The 16,731-nt window shown below is 45.2% G+C and overlaps 1 protein-coding gene and 1 pseudogene across 12 annotated transcripts in view; one reads left to right on the top strand and one right to left on the bottom strand.

Moving 5' to 3' along the window:
* Positions 1-16,731, bottom strand: part of DEPDC5 (DEP domain containing 5, GATOR1 subcomplex subunit) — a 153,180-nt gene that overhangs the window by 1,477 nt on the left and 134,972 nt on the right. For all 12 annotated transcript variants that reach the window (XM_064367924.1, XM_064367927.1, XM_064367930.1 and 9 more), the window contains 3 exons: positions 11,183-11,352; positions 7,478-7,649; positions 4,093-4,153 (listed from right to left, as the gene is read on the bottom strand). In XM_064367924.1, the coding sequence (XP_064223994.1) occupies positions 4,093-4,153; positions 7,478-7,649; positions 11,183-11,352 (403 nt within the window). The remainder of the gene's footprint in view (positions 1-4,092; positions 4,154-7,477; positions 7,650-11,182; positions 11,353-16,731) is intronic.
* Positions 12,627-13,834, top strand: LOC135271224 (transcription and mRNA export factor ENY2-like; annotated as a pseudogene).

Here is a 16,731-nt window from a genome sequence, read left to right as displayed (position 1 = left end):
CACCCACCCACATACCAGAGGCTATCCATTCCTCCAGGGAAGGACCTTATATTTTCTTTTCCCAATTTTTTGTTTTTTTTTTTAAGAGGGAGTCTCGCACTGTCGCCCAGACTGGAGTGCAATGGCATGATCTTGGCTCACTGCAACCTCTTCGTCCCAGGTTCAAGTGATTCTCCTGCTTCAGCCTCCTGAGTAGATGGGATTACAGCCATGTGCCACCACACCTGGCTAATTTTTATATTTTTAGTAGAGAAAGGGTTTTGCCATGTTGGCCAGCCTGGTCTCAAACTCCTGACCTCAAGTGATCCGCCCACCTCCACCTCCCGAAGTGCTGGGATTACAGGTGTGAGCCACCGTGCCCAGCTGGAAGGTTCTTGTCTTAATTTACCTTAACCATACCTGTCTCCCTTTCCCCACTGGTTTCACGCTAAGCACTTAGAAGGTTCTCAATTAAAAGGCCTTGAATTGGGCCGGGCGCAGTGGCTCACGCCTATAATCCTAGCTCTTTGGGAGGCGGAGGCAGGTGGATCACGAGGTCAAGAGATCGAGACCATCCTGGTCAACATGGTGAAACCCCATCCCTACTAAAAATACAAAAATTAGCTGGGCATGGGGGCGCGCACCTGTAGTCCCAGCTACTCGGGAGGCTGAGGCAGGAGAATTGCTTGAACCCAGGAGGCGGAGGCTGCAGTGAGCCGAGATCACGCCATTGCACTCCAGCCTGGGTAACGAGTGAAACTCTGTCTCAAAAAAAGAAAAAAAAAAAGGCCTTGAATTGAAAGGGAATGAAGTTTCTTGATTGAATTTCTTTTCTTAAACATGAGGAATGCTAGCCAAGCAGTGCGGTGGCTCATGCCTGTAATCCCAGCACTTTGGGAGGCTGAGGCGGGTGGGTAACAAGGTCAGGAGTTCAAGACCAGCCTGGGCAAGACAAGAAACCCCATCTCTACTAAAAATACAAAAATTAGCCGGGTCTGCTAAGTGGTGGGCACCTGCAGTCCCAGCTACTTGGGAAGCTGAGGCCGGACTGCTTGAACCTGGAAGGTGGAGGTTGCAGTGAGCCAAGATTGTGGCTCTCTGCTTCACTGTTCTCTGGAAATGGGCAGGAGGAACCATTTTTCATCTATGGCATGTTCTGTTCCACTTCTCATCTATGACTTGTTCTCTTCCTGATTTTTCTATTTCCTAGGGCACATTTATTACAGTTCTACCTGCTAAGAGCTGTAAAGAATGTGGTAACAGATGTGGCTCCTGCCCTCTAAGTCTGAGGGGTTTATGTAACGAAGGCAGTGATGTAGGCAGAATTAAAGAAAGAAAATGCCTGTCCTCTTTCCTGGACTGAATTCCTTGGGCAGGTGGTGTGTTGTATCCACTATATAATCTGCATTCCATAATTATTTACCAAAGAATATATGAAGTCAAATATGCAAACTAAATGGGTAGGCTACTATGCACTGCAAACTCCAGGTCTACACGCTGATTCTATGATGTGGAGGAGTGGCTCTGGATTTTGCCTTTGCTTCCCCTCTACTTGTTTTTTTTCTTTTTTTTGAGACAGAGTCTCACTCTGTCATCCAGGCTGGAGTACAGTGGTACAATCTCGGCTCACTGCTACCATGACCAGGTAATTTTTGTATTTTCAGTAGAGACGGGGTTTCACCATTTTTGCCAGGTTGGTCTAAAACTCCTGAACCTCAAGTGATCCACCTGCCTCCCAAAGTACTGGATTATAGGCATGTGCCACTATGCCCAGTCTGCTTTCTCACTTTCTAATTAAGGCTACTGATTTCCTCAGCATGGATCAGCCTGACCAGAGTGTTTTTTACCTCATTTCTTCCTTAGGTCACCAGGAAAGAACTTTATTTTTTATTATAAAAATGAAATTTAACCACACGGTCACTGGTCACCTGACTATCCACTCGGCCAGAAATGCAGTAAGGGCAGGGTGCTCCTATCCCTGGGGGAGGGGATATAACAATCTCTACTTGACCCAGAGAAGATGAAGGAGGAGCTGTAGGTCACAACCTAGGGGTCTAGGAAAATGGACGCTGTTCTAGCTCTTTCTGAGATGGACCTTATGGGTAGGCTGATATGTTGTTTAGAGCCACATTTGCACTTAAAGCTCCACCCTATGCAAAAGCTACATATCAAACTGCTCTAGGCAGGCATCTTGCTAGGCACTGCAGAAGGGAACACAAATAGGAAAAAGCATATCCCTGCTCTCCAGGGGCCCCCAAGTCATTGGAATACATTCAGAGTGTTTTAAAAGAAAGTGAAAGAGGAATTCAGAGAGGAAAAATTTGGGAATCCCTGGAGAAGACTCTGACAGGTGTAGAAGGTGGAAGAGGTATAAGTGTGGAAGGTAGGAGAGGTTAGGTGTGGAAAGTGGGGGGTTTAGGTATGGAAGGTGTGGGGGGGGTTAGGTGTGGAAGGAAGGAGAAGTTAGATGTGGAAAGTGGGGGGTTTAGATTTGGAAGGTGGGGTGGTTTAGATGTGAAAGGTAGGAGGTTTAGGTGTGGAAGGTGGGGGGGGTTATATACAGAAGGTGGAAGGGTTTAGGTGTGGAAGGTGGGAGAAGTTAGGTGTGGAAAGTGGGGAAGTTTATGTGTGGAAGGTGAGGGGGTTTAGGTATAGAAGGTGGGGGAGTTTAGGTGTGGAAGTGGAGGTAGTGAAGGTGGGGATTTAGGTGTGGAAGGTGGGGGGAGGTTAGGTGTGGAAGGTGGGGATATAGAAGGTGGGGGGTTTAAGTGAGGGCACACTGCAGCAGGGCCTGGTACAATGATGCAGAGGGCTGGTCAGAAAACAAGTGAGGGTATCTGTGGTAGAAAAAGCAGGCTGAGGATGAAAGAACAATAGTTCCCAGGAAGATATGGCTAGGATTTGGACTAAAGGAAATCAGGAGGAGGATGCTATGAAGGAAAAAAGCAGATTTAACAAATAAAGGTCACATCCCGAGTGATAACCTGCCAGCAGGGCAAGCAGGGTTAAGAGCTGCTTAGAAACTCGTGAGTTAGCAGGGCCCCCTTGGTGATTGCCATCTACTGAGGGCTCACTAGGTGTATCACCAGGCTCTCCAGAACATCAGAGAACCCTCCCAGCTGCCCCGTGAGGGGTAAGAAAGTGGAGGCTCACCAGTTCCAGGATTGCTCATGGTTCCTCCGCCAGATGCTGGTGGAGGTGGGAGTGGAGGAGGCCTGTCTGCTTCCCACATCGAGGCCCTTTCCCACTGACCACTGCACTCTCTACCTTCTGCCCCGTGTCTGTGCCATCCCCCATTACTGGAAGGAGGAAATCAGCCACCCTTGCATTCATTCCACAGCCTTTGCTGAGCACCTGAGCTAGGTCTATGAATGAAGGGGTAGACCTCAGACAAAGGTCTAAGGTAAGCTGGGGCCAACGTGGGTGTGAGAGACTAAATAGTCCTGTGGCTGTGAGTATGAGTGTACACAGCGGGGTAGGGGGTGGTGATAGCTGAAGATGCTTGAATAAGGAGATGACAGGACACTGAAGAAGGTGTAGTGAGAAGATTACTGAAGCAAGAACAAAGGGCTTTGTTTTTACCATGACTAACATGAAGTGGCCATCAGACACCAGGCTGGTGACATTTGGAGACAACATGGTCAGCTGGTCTGGTCTAGGGGGAGACAGTGAAGTCTAGGACAGACTTTCCCTGGCATGCATATTAGGTGCCAAGAAATATCTATTGACTCATCTATTGCTTTTTAACCACTCATTGTTTTTTCAACCTGTGCTGGGCTCTTGACACATTTTTTAATTTTTCATTTTATATTATCTCCTGAATAGCTTGGCCTAGGGTCTTGTTGAAGGCTAAGGAGAGAGTTCTATGTTCTCCACTCAACTGAAAGAAGCAAATAATGAGGTCTGAAAAACAACAGCTACAGGAACCAGGGAAGCAGTGCTTATCTCTGAAACCAGTGTAAAGAGTCCTGTTGGAGATAAGTAGTGAATCTGCCATTGGTGAAATAGATTCCTTTCTCTAGGAATAAAAAAAAACTGGGTTTCACTTTGGTAACTGCTATTCAAGATTAACGCTGATTCCTTCCCACTCTTCATGCTTGCTAAGGGACAAACCTGTGTGCAATGGCTTCCTGGAAGAGATGCATTCGATCCCAGTACGTTTCTGGTTCAAAGCCTGAAAAAAAAAAGAATAAATATTGGGTTGTGATCACAAGGTTTGTAATTCTGTACCTTTACTACTCTTGGTAATCAGTCCCCTTGAGCCTAACCTCTGCTTCTCCATACTACACACCTTGGGAAAGACTGGCCTCCATCCCACAGGTCAAAGAAAGGACAGCTGTGTATTCACACCATCCCTTCCCCCAAGCTATAGCTGGGTCTAGGAAGGTGGAGTCCTCAGCAGCCAGTGTGAGCTACCAGAACTCAATATAAGGCTCATTCCAATGACCTCTTATACTTAAAGCTGAAAGGAGCATGATATTAAAGTACAAACAGAAGATAAACTATAAATGCATGTTAGTTGGCATGATCATAGCTCACTGCAGCCTTTAACTCCTGTGTCCAAGTGATCCTCCTACCTTGGTCTCCCAAGTAGCTAGGACTACAGGCATGCACCACTATGCCCAACTAAAATTTTTTTTTATTTTTGAGACGGAGTCTTGCTCAGTCACCGAGGCTGGAGTGAAGTAGTGTGATCTTGGCTCACTGCAACCTCCGCCTGATGGGTTCAAGTGATTCTCATGCTTCAGCCTCCCAAGTAGCTGGGACTACAGGTGTGCGCCACCAGGCCCAACTAAGTTTTGTATTTTTAGTAGAGATGGGGTTCTACCATGTTGGCCAGGCTGGTCTTGAACTCCTCACCTCAAGGGATGCGCCTGCCTCAGCCTCCCAAAGTGCTGGGATTACAGGCATGAGACCCCAACTAACTTTTAAATTTTTATTTTTTTGTAGAGATAGCATCTCATTATGTTGTCCTAGATGGTCTCAAACTCCTGGCCTCAAGTGATCTTCCTGCCTCAGCCTCCCAAAGTGCTGGGATTACAGGCTTAGCCACTGTGCCAAGTATGCTGCTTCTAAGGAATAACCACCACCCACACTTTTTTTTTTTTGAGACAAAGTTTTGCTTTTGTTGCTCAAGCTGGAGTGCAATGGGACGATCTTGTTCACTGCAACCTCCGCCTCCCAGGCTCAAGCAATTCTCCTGCCTCAGCCTCCCAAGTAGCTGGGATTACAGGCATGTGCCACCACACCTGGTGAGTATTTGTGTTTTTAGTAAAGAAGGGATTTCACCATATTGGCCAGGCTGCTCTCAAACTGCTGCCTTCAGGTGATCCACCTGCCTCAGCCTCCCAAAGTGTTGGGATTACAGGTGTGAGCCAGTACACCTGGCCCACCCCCACTTTTTTGTATTACCAATCTTCCCACCAGAAAGGGCAAATATAAGCTCCATTTTAGGGGTAGGAAAATTGAAGCAAATAAATATAAAAATTTGGGCTGGGTGTGGTGACTCACACCTGTAATCCCAGCACTCTGGGAGGCTAAGGCGGGCAGATCACCTGAGGTCAGGAGTTCGAGTCCAGCTTGGCCAACATAGCAAAACCCTGTCTCTACTAAAGCTACAAAAATTAGCCAGGTGTGCTAGCACACTCCTGTAATCCCAGCTACGCAGGAGGCTGAGGCGGGAGAATTGCTTGAGCCTGGGAGGCGGAGGTTGCAGTGAGACAACATCACACCACTGCACTCCAGCCTGGGTGACAGAGCAAGACTCTGTCTCAAAAAAAAAAAAAAAGCAAAAAAGACTTTGGCTTTAAACAGAGAAAATCCACACAAACAGCAAATTCTTGTTAGAGTTTTAAGATTTTGAAATTGCTGCTATAGGAGATGGCAAGAAGAAAAACAGAAAAGGCACAGAAGCAAGAAAATAGATTTTTAGATTCAAATCCTTATTCATTTAAACTGGGACCTTTCTGCAGCTGTAACCATGGCAACCAATAGAGGCTGCTGGTCTTGAAGGCTGAGTTACAACTGGCAGGGAAAACTAACTTGCACAAAAATGTCCCCCAACATCAGCCCTGTGAGCAATCCTGTGCTGTTACAGCAAAGGTGGAAAATCCCAAGAGTCTTTGGACAGTGTTGGGGGAAGCTCTCTCTGTCCCCTCAACATAATAAAAACCATAGTATCATAAGCTACTTGGCTTAAAACTGTCCCACATGATCATAATCGTCCAGCATTTCAGGACTGCATAAATGGTCTTCTCTCTGCCACATCACTGTGAGGTTAAACAAGAATGTGTGTGTTTCAAGGGGGCTTTGTAAGCCCTGTGTGTCCCAGAATCTACAGCATCTAGCAGGTAGGACCTCTGCGGGGCATGCCTGGGACCTCGATTATCATCACTTAGAACATTGTGTCTATAAAAAACTATCTTCCAAACTGTAAACAAAAAATACACAGATAGGCCTTTGGAAGAAAAGCTGTTTGCACTGCGAGAGCAGCCTGTCAAATGGAAACCGCAGGAATACTTAGCTTGGTCTAATCCACCTGGGGAGACCTCCTTATCTTTTGGGCCAGTTCTCTGCCTCTCATCACGACACAGACTTACAAGGGCACAAGAAGAAAGCATCTCCCTTACGTCAAACGACATTTCCTTCACATTTCTAATCTTTATACCTGAGAAAACTCAGGGCTCCTGAAGTATCAGCATCAACTCTAGCTTTGTGTTTTAAAAGAGATCATCTGTGAACTCATGGAAAGCTTTTTAGGAGCTATTTATACGTGCATTTGCAATGAGCACTTTGTGATAAAAAGCTATATGCTGTGCAAGTAGAGCTCGTCTTTGATCTGTCCTAAACCTGCCCTCAGGGTTCTGGGCGTCTGAGGTGGAACAGCAGGTCCAGGCTGACCCTGGGTACTCTCTTTCTGATTGACAACCTGTCCCAGAGGGAAGGGCTCTGATTTGGGTCCTGCTAACATCCTCTGATCCTGCTTTGTCTTCCTTGAAATGTACAACTCCAGTCACATGCACTGTTCCAGAGGCTGACACGCCACAGCTTTGCACAAAAGGATGCTGTTTCCTGTTTTGCTTTTCATGCCCTCCCTTTCCTGGCCTTTTTGCACGAAATAACATATGCAAGTCTCCCATAAGGTTTAAATCCCCCTGCAGCCCAAACCAGTTAGACTGGAGCATATGAAAGGAGAGCGTGGGAGAATAGCAGTGCTGCTTGTGATTTATAGAGTTTAGCGCCCTCTCCCACCCACCACTCTGCTCCAGGCAGCTCTAGACACTCTCATTTTAGGAATAAGGAATTTGAGACTCAGAGACATGAAGTGATTTGTCCAGTGAAGAACCAGGATCCTTTAGAACCTTGATCTTTTTGGCCCCTTGTTGAAAAGCTCTCTCTTTTCCATAGCCCATGTTGACTGGACACCCAGTGTGGTGTCCGTGGTAGGGAAAGGGTCTTACTGGTTGAGACAGAACCTCCAGAAGGGAGTATCTCTTACTATCAAACAGGTGCTCACTGCCCTCCTTTAGCAAGCAGCTGATGTTGAGTGGGATGAAGAGCTGGGCACGAAGTGGGTCGCCATACAGGTAACTGGGCAGTGCAAAAGGCCCTTCCAAAACCGGGACCAACAAAAAGCCACAGGAGGTGGCTTTTCGATGCCAACCTTGGACCTGGTGAAAAAGTACAGAAACAAACAATATCATCTCCAAGTTCTTTCACACAAGAGAAAATACCTCCCCTCAAGGAGCAAACCCACCAGAACGGTGGCATGCATATTGATTGGCATGTTCATTTATTCATGTTTGCTGACTGCAAATTGGTCCTGGACAGGCAAAAATGCAGTTTACTTTTTTTTTTTTTTTTTAAATAGCCATGTGTCACTATAAAAAACGCAGTTTAACATCCTGACAAATACTGGAAAAACTGTGAGCTAAGCACACAGCTCCTCTTTACGGCCCAAACTTTTGCATCTTCAGTGTTTCCTTAAGAACAGTCTGCAGAGAGTTGAAACCCTTCCTATTCTAGAGGATATTGGAGAAAGGTCACAGGATAGAAGTTAAGTCCTTCTAATTTTGTCTTTTTTTTTTTTTTGAGATAGAGTATTGCTCTGTCACCCAGGCTGGAGTCAGTGGCCAGATCTCAGCTCACTGCAGTCTCTGCCTCCCGGATTCAAGCAATTCTCCTGCCTGAGACTCCTGAGTAGCTGGGACTACAGGCGAGCGCCACCAAGCCCAGTTAGTTTTGTATTTTTAGTAGAGATGGGATTTCACCAGTTGGCTAGGCTGGTTTGAACTCCTGACATCAGGTGATCTGCCCACCCTGGCCTCCCAAAGTGCTAAGAGTACAGACATAAGCCACTGCGCCCTGCCCAATTTTGTACTTTACCTGGAATTTAATAAGTTCAGAGTATCACAAAGGAAAACAACTCACTCAGGCTAGCTGAGAGGAATGTAACGTAGAGTGGCAAATGACTGTGGTGGCTTCTAATTATGGTAAGCCCTGACCTGACAGAGTGAGAGCCACTCGCTGGCAAACTCCCAAATTCCATCTGGGAGATGAGAACAAAAGATGAGAACAAAAGTTACTGGGGCATAAAGACAAACCTACCATCAATAACATTTTCTTAGAGAGCAGTAGCAATTTTCTAGTTCTCGAGATATTCTTTTTAACCATAAAACTGATGTCTGTTTTTTTTTTTAAAAAAAGGTGACCAATGTGGCTCTGGCATACTGATTTTTGTGTCAAGCATTCTTTCCAAAAAAATACAGCTGGGGACATACCTTGACTTAAACAAATGATTAAGTAAAAAATTAAAGGGTAGCACTCTTATCTTTTCTCTCAGGAAGATTCATAACAAAAATAACAAAAAGCCAAGATCTCAGTTTGACCAAAATAATTCCTAAGGCTTGGCTGAAACCCTTTTTATTTTATGTAGTATTTGTCCCAATAAAATCTGATTTTTAACAAATGTGGACATTGCCTTAAATTAATAATTAACTTACATACATTAAAGTTTTAAAAGCTTAATGAAACAATGATAAAGAGATTAGCCACTTTCAGTGGGTTTTACATGAATAGATGTGAAAAGTGTACTTTATGAATATAGTTGCTAAATTCCTCTAAGGAATGAACACTCTTTTTCCTGCCCAACTGTAGGTATATGTATGTGTGTGTGTGTGTCTATGAATGCTGTGGTTATACTGTTTCAGGATATGCTTATCTGGTAGGGCAAGCAAGGAGAGAGCTTATGCCTACTGGGTCAGAGAGTTAGTTTTACCTGAAAGGAGTGGCTATGCTGGTATCAGTAAGCTGGGGAAGGGCTGGTGTGCTCTGTGAGCTGAGCAGAAGGAGCAGTGGGCTGTCCTTTTTTACTGGGACCTAAGGATGTTCCCTAGATGAGAGTCTTTCCAAGGGAGGGGTCCTTGAAGATGCTAATACCATGTGGAGGCAGAGAGAGACCCAGACAAATCACTTACCCTGGATATCATGTTTTGTAGGACAAAACTTAGCCTATGAGCTCTGGACAAAAACAAACACACAAACAAACAAACAAAAAAACCTGCCAGCCCATGGTGTATTCATTTCTCTTTGCTTATCTCCTAACTTTTAGTAAACTCTTTTTGAACTTCCCAGCTGCTCTTTACTGTGTTATGAGATTGCTGGGCTGGTGGTGAGGGAAGCGGGATTCAGCAGAATCCACAGAAGAATATTATTTTTGGCTATACTGGAGAGTGTATAAAAAGGAGTGGCAGACTATCAAGATGGTTAAGAAGATCTCCTGGAAGATACTGACAACTTAGCTAAGGAATGGGCACTGGGATGACTGATGACCAGGGACAGCTTCTTAGTGTAGGAGCAAAGAATGGCCTGATTAGAGACGCAGGCCAGGATGAACTAGGAGAAAGAACAGGCAGGAAGACCAGTTAAAACAGGGCTTCTCAACTTTGGCACTTGTAGCAGTTTGGGCTAGTTAATTCTTTGTTGTGGGTGCTGCCCTGTGCCTTATAGGATGATGAGCATCATCGCTGGTCTCTACCCGCTAGACACCAGTAGCACCCACCTTGCCCTCACCGCCCTCCAACCTTTTTTTTTTTTTAAGAGGAAGTCTTGCTCTGTTACCCAGGCTGGAATGCAATGGCACAATTTCAGCTCACTACAACCTCCATCTCCTGGGTTCAAGCGATTCTTGTGCCTCAGCCTCCCGAGCAGCTTGGACTACAGGCATGAGCCACCACGCCTGGCTAATTTTTGTATTTTTGGTAACAGGGTTTCACCATGTCAGCCAGGCTGGTCTCGAAACTCCTGATCTCAAGTGATCTGGCCACTTTGGCCTCCTGAGGTGCTGGGATTACAGGCGTAGCCACCACGCCCAGCCACTCCTTCCTGTCTTCAGATATTGCCAAATGATCCCAGGTGGCAAAACCACCCCTGAGTTCAAAGTTCAAAGCAGTGATGTTCATTAACAGGGGATTGGTTAACTATGATAAAAACAAATAATAAAAAACTCTGCAGCCCTTAAAAAAATGAGGCAAAACAAAAACAAAAATCTGAATAACTTTTTAAAAACCCAAGGCAGATTTATTTGTACTGACATGGAAGACATAGGTAGCAGAAAAAATGCAATGTAAGTGGCATGTATCTGATGCTACCATCTCTGTTGAGAAGAAAAAGTAACCTGATGTTGTTGTAGATGCTTAGAATCTCTGTGGATGTTTACTCAACAAAGTGGTAGTGATGGTTGCTTTTAGAGGAAAGTCCCAGAGAATGAGAGTGGGAAAGAGACTTACTTTTTACTCTAAACCAGTGATTCTCAACAGGGAGCAATACTCCCCCTTCCTGGGGACATGTGGCAATAACTGGAGACATTTTGATTACCACAACTGGGGCTGTGCTACTGGCATTTAGTGGGTAGAGGCTAGGGATGCTGCTCAATTTCCTATAAGGTGCAGGACTCCCCCACAGAGAATTATCTGGCCTCAGATGTCAACAGTGCCAACACTAAGAAACCCTGATTTTACCCTTTTTGATTGCTTGAAATTTTTACTATGTTTGAATTTTTTTAAAAGTCTACTCCAATAGTCCTGATGAATGGTAATAAGAGCCTGAACTAAAAAATTAAAGTGACATGAATCACTCACCAAGCATCTCCATGCCCCACTGTGAGGTGAGCCAAAAGCCCGACAACATACATGAAGGTTCTCACCATCTCGAAGAGTACTGCTGCGGTCACTGCCATCCAGTGCAGCTTGATCTCAAAGGCTGCATTCAGAGAAAAGTTGCCATGGTAATAACAGCTGCACCACTCCAGCCGGTCTGTGCGGTTGTTCACATCAACATCCAGGGTCACAGTCCTCTGCTCTGGGACAGTGGCAGCTATGTCAACACACAAGAGGGACCCCAAGAGAATGAGAAAAGGAGTGGGATGAAGAACAAACAACTAAGTATCCAGACATGAAACTATATACAAGTGCCTAAAAGAAAACTGCAGATTCTAGAAGTTTGCTGGAAATCATCTAGACTAGAGATTGGGAAACTTTCTGTAAAAGGCCCCCTAATAAATATTTTACATTTTGTGGGACTTATGGTTTCTGTTGCAACTACTCAACTCTGCTATTGTAGTGTAAAAGCAGCCATGGATGATACATAAATGAATATGCTTGGCTGTATTCCAATAAAACATTATAAAAGCAGACTGAGTTTTAGGGCAGTGAAACTATTCTGTATGACATTATAATGTTAGATATGTGTCACTGTACATGTGTCCAAACCTATAGAATATATAACACCAAGAATGAACCCTAAAATGTAAATCATGGATTTTGGATGATAATGATGTGTCAATGTAGCCTTACGGATTGTACCTTATAAAAAATGGATGACTCTGTCTGGGGATGTTGATAGTGGGGGCAGCAGGTTGTGGGGGTGGAGGTCAAGGGACATACAGGAACTTTCTTTCTTTCTTTTTTTGAGATGGAGTATTGCTCTGTTGCCCAGGCTGGAGTGCAGTGGTGTGATCTTGACTCACTGCAACCTCTGCCTCCCAGGCTCAAGTGATTCTCCTGCCTCAGCCTCCCAAGTAGCTTGGATTCTAGGTGTGCATCACCACACACAGCTAATTTTTCTATTTTTAGTAGAGACAGCGTTTTTGTTGGCTAGGCTGATCTCAAATTCCTGACCTCAGGTGATCCACCGGCCTCAAACTCCCAAAGTGCTGGGATTAGAGGGTTGAGCCACCAGGCCCGGGCAGATATATAGGAACTTTCTATTAAATTCTGCTATGAACCGAAATCTGCTCTAAAATAAATAAAGTCAATTGTAAACAAACAACTGGTGAGCCAGATTTGGCTGCTTAAGCCATAGTTTACCTCTCCCTCACTAATCCAACCCCTTCATTTACATATGAGGAAATGGCAGCCCTGGGAAGTAAGATGCCTTGGCCAAGATCATGGAATCAGAACCTCAGCCAAGCTAAACCCCAGATATTTTTATTTTAGTGACCTATGAAGAAACACAGTAAGCAAACAGCACAGACCACCAGTGAGAAGTCTTGCTTTTCAGGTTTCAACCCAAGAAGACAGAAGTTTTACAGTCTTTTCTCAAGAAATGAAACCTTATAATGAAGTTTAACAACCTGTTCCATCACTGACATGTTGCTCAAGGATGCTGGGTCAGTACCAAACTTACTCATCCTATCTAGGACTTCTGCTCAGAAATCCTACTCAACTCAAGACATGATGTTTTAGAGATGTGTCAGACAATCAAGTTCCTGACCAGACAAAAGCCCTAAAATAGGCTCAGAAGCAAAGAAAAGTTTAGACCTCTGTGCTGCCTGGCTGGGCTGCTACACCTAGGGCTTTTTTTTTTTCTTCTTTCCCTCAGGCACAGACAGTCTCAAGAGATCCTGAGAACATGTGCCACCAGACCTAGTGTTTCTGTAAACTATAATCCACCTCATTCTCCCTTACCCCCATTAATTCAATGGTTTTTCCTTCCCCTCTTTTTTTTTTTTGAGATAGAGTCTCGCTCTGTCGCTAGGCTGGAGTGCAGTGGTGCAATCTCGGCTCACTGCAACCTCTTGGGTTCAGGTGATTTTTCTGCCTCCCTCCTGAGTAGCTGGGACTACAGGTACATGCCACCACGCCCAGCTAATGTTTGTATTTTTAGTAGAGATGGGGTTTCACTGTGTTGGCCAGGATGATTTCAATCTCGACTTCGTGATCTGCCTGTCTTGGCCTCCCAAAGTACTGGGATTACAGGTGTAAGCTACTGCGCCCGGCCCCAGTGGTTTGTCTTTGGCTGAAGCAGTCAGTTTAGCTCTGGGTTCTGCAGATAGAACCCCTGAGTGGGTTTTTCTCACTGACTGGGATAAATAGCTCTTGAGTCAGCAATTTTAATGAGCTTCTGTCGTAAGGCAGGAGAGGTCCAGCTAGGTCACTAATGGCATTCAGGTGAACTGGTATTCAGCTGGCAGATGTACCACTTACCATTCTCTGAAAACTAGACGAAGTCCAGGCAGTGTGGTTAGCAAGATGAACATGAGAGCAGGGATTAACCAAAAGTTGACAGATATTGGAGAAAGAAAATGCCTGAAAGAGCTGCTGAGAGCTAAATTAATTGAATGTGGCTGAAAGGATGAGCTGATAATGTAAAGATAATGATTTTAAGTGATATGATTTGCTTTTTGCTTTTGCATTAAGAGGTAATTAAAGAAAAAGGACTAGACCACATTACTGTTGATGACTTGGTAGCTGAAATCACTCCAAAAGGCAGAGCCCTAGTACCTGACAGTCTAAAGAAGGAGCTCCGACAAAAAATAAAAGCATTCCTGGCCGGGCACGGTGGTTCACGCCTGTAATCCCAGCACATTGGGAGGCCGAGGTGGGCGGATCACGTGAGGTTAGGGGTTTGAGACCAGCCTGACCAACATGAAGAAACCTCGTCTCTTAAAAAAAAAGCATTCCTTGCTCAGCACGTCAGTCTTTAAGACTGAACTAGATTGTGTTGTTCTGTGGTTTTATTTTTGAAAGTAGTACTTGCCATAAATTAAAAAACAATTTCCAAAATAAAATTCTTTTTTTTTTTTTTAAGACAGACCCTCACCTTGTTGCCCAGGCTAGAGTGCAGTGGCGCAATCTCCGCTCACTGCAACCTCTGCCTCCTGGGTTCAGGCAATTCTTATGTCTCAGCCTCCCAAGTAGCTAGGCCTAGAGATGCATGTCAGCACACCCAGCTAATTTTTGCATTTTTAGTACAGATGGGGTTTCCCCATGTTGGCCAGGCTTGTCTCAAACTCCTGGCCTTAAGTGATCTGCCCACCTTGGCCTCTGAAACTGCTAGTATTATAGGCATGAGCCACACACCTGGCCAAAATCCCTTTTTGTATGATGGTAGATGATTTTCAGTAGTGATGTCTACATTGTATTGATTTTTCCCTGTAAAGGTATTATTATAACAAATATCTCATGAATTGAATTAAAAAAAACAACTTTTTTTAGAGTTGGAGGATCTAAGCTCTGCCATTTAGTAACCACGTCTCAGAGAACACTGCTTCACTTCTCCTGGTTTAGCTCCTTGACTACAAACTGAGATGTGCCAGCTCAGCTGCTTCACAGAGAAGGGATAAGGATCAAGTGAAGCATGGATGAGAAATGAGTGTGGACCTCCTCTTTTGCCTTTTCCAGCTAACTCACTTGTAACTTTCCTCCTTTCCTTCTGTTCCTGCTAGTCTTTTCTCCCAATTTAGGCCATGACTTCACTAACTCTCAATCAGAGGCCTATCTGTGCCTCCCATGGACACTGCTTGGCTGTCGCTGACATTTAAGGCTAAAGAACTTGGTCATTCCAATGCTAAAAGGCTCATCAAAACTAGATTCTGTCTCTACTTCATGTTCTGGATTCCTGATACTGCCAGAATAACCCTTTATTTAGCCAAAATCAAAAGAAGTTTTGCCCTCTGGTCCTGGACACTGTGTTTCTTCCCAAATGAAAAGCCTATGTCACAAAGACAAGGATACTCAATAAATACCAGCACTGGCCTCATGCATCTTTTCTCTCCCATCTGGTATGTCAAGTTCAGAACACGCTGGCCTGGGCTAGGAAGTACACTGCTCAACCAAGTGGTTACAGGCTGAGGATACTACTGGCCCTCTACTTTGGGGTTAGATTTGGCAGTACATATGTTTCTAGCAGGATTATAATGTTGACAAAGATGTGAACCCAGCTGAGTTCAGCTTTCAGTAAGTTCACTGAATCATTACTTGAGTTCCATGAAAACCAACTTATTCACACAAGACCAATAAATAATGCAAGCCCAGAAAAGGAACAGGTTGAGCATCCTTCACCCAGGTCATAGCCAGGGATTATTCGTAACCTGGGGAAGGGAACAGTCTCAGCAGAGGCGAAAAATGCAACACCAATGCAACATAACAATCAGAGGTGCCTAGGTAAGGAACAAGCAATCTTGGGAGTAAGTGCCATGTTGACGGGTGTTTTCAAAGAGAAGCCGGCTCCCCACTTATCAGGAGTACTGCAGAAAACATTGAAGTGTCAGGGTTTGGACAGAGGTGCTCTAAATTCCCTTCTGACCCCAAAATCCAGTGGGCCTTCAAGGAAAGGCTGGGGCCAGGTGCAGTAGCTCACAGCTGTAATCTTAACACTTTGAGAGGCTGAGGTGGAGGGGCTGCTTGAGTCCAGAAGTTCAAAACCAGCCTGGGCAACAAAGGCCCTGTATCCACAAAATATCAAAAAATTAACCAGGCATGCTGGCACATGTCTGTGTTCCCAGCTACTTGGGAGGCTGAGGCAGGAGGGTCACTTGAATTCAAGAGGTTGAGGCTGCAATGAGCTAGGATTCTGCCACTGCACTCCAGCCTGGGCAACAGGGCAAGACTCTGTCTCAAAAACACAAACAAGGAGCTGGGCATGGTGGCTCATGCCTGTAATTTCAGCACTTTGGGAGGCCAAGGTGGGTGGATCACCTGAGGTCATGAGTTTGAGACCAGCCTGACCAACATGGTGAAACCTTGTCTCTACTAAAAATACAAAAAAATTAGCCAGACATGGTGGTGCACGCCTGTAATCCCAGCTACTCGGGAGGCTGAGGCAGGATACTTGCTTGAACCCAGGAGGTGGAGGTTGTGGTGAGCTGAGATCATGCCACCATACTCCAGCCTGGGTGACAGAGAAAGACTCCGTTTCCAAAAAAAAAAACAAAAAAACAATCAACAACCAACTAAACAAAAAAAACAGCCCAGCAACACAAACAAAACAAGGCTGAGAAGGCAAAGGTGTGTGAGTGGGCTTAAGGGCTACTAGAGTCTCAGATGCTCCTGCTGCTTCCCAGGTCAGCAGCCCAGAGTGACCGGGATGGGGAAGTAGGAGCCACCACGAGCAAAGCTAGACAGAGCCATGCGTCAATGTCAGGCATTTCAAAACAGATATCCAGTGTTAACTTCCAACTGAGTGTCCTAAGTGTTTAAAAAGGAACATGTCAGCCGGGTGCAGTGGCTCGTGCCTATAATCCCAGCACTTTGGGAGGCTGAGGCCGGGGGATCACGAGGTCAGGAGTTCAAGACCAGACTGGCCAACATGGTGAAACCCCGTCTCTACTAAAAAATACAAAAATTAGCTGGACATGGTGGCTCATGCCTGTAATCCCAGCTACTTGGGAGGCTGAGGCAGAAGAATTGCTTGAACTGGGACCCGGGAGTTGGAGGTTGCAGTGAGCCAAGATTGCACCACTGCACTCCAGCC

This window comes from Aotus nancymaae, unplaced genomic scaffold (genome assembly GCF_030222135.1).
Source record: "Aotus nancymaae isolate 86718 unplaced genomic scaffold, 86718_ANA_hifiasm-v0.15.2.pri h1tg000076l, whole genome shotgun sequence".
Lineage (NCBI taxonomy): Eukaryota > Metazoa > Chordata > Mammalia > Primates > Aotidae > Aotus > Aotus nancymaae.
Note: the sequence above shows the minus strand (reverse complement) of the source record. Positions and strands in the feature narration are given on the sequence as shown.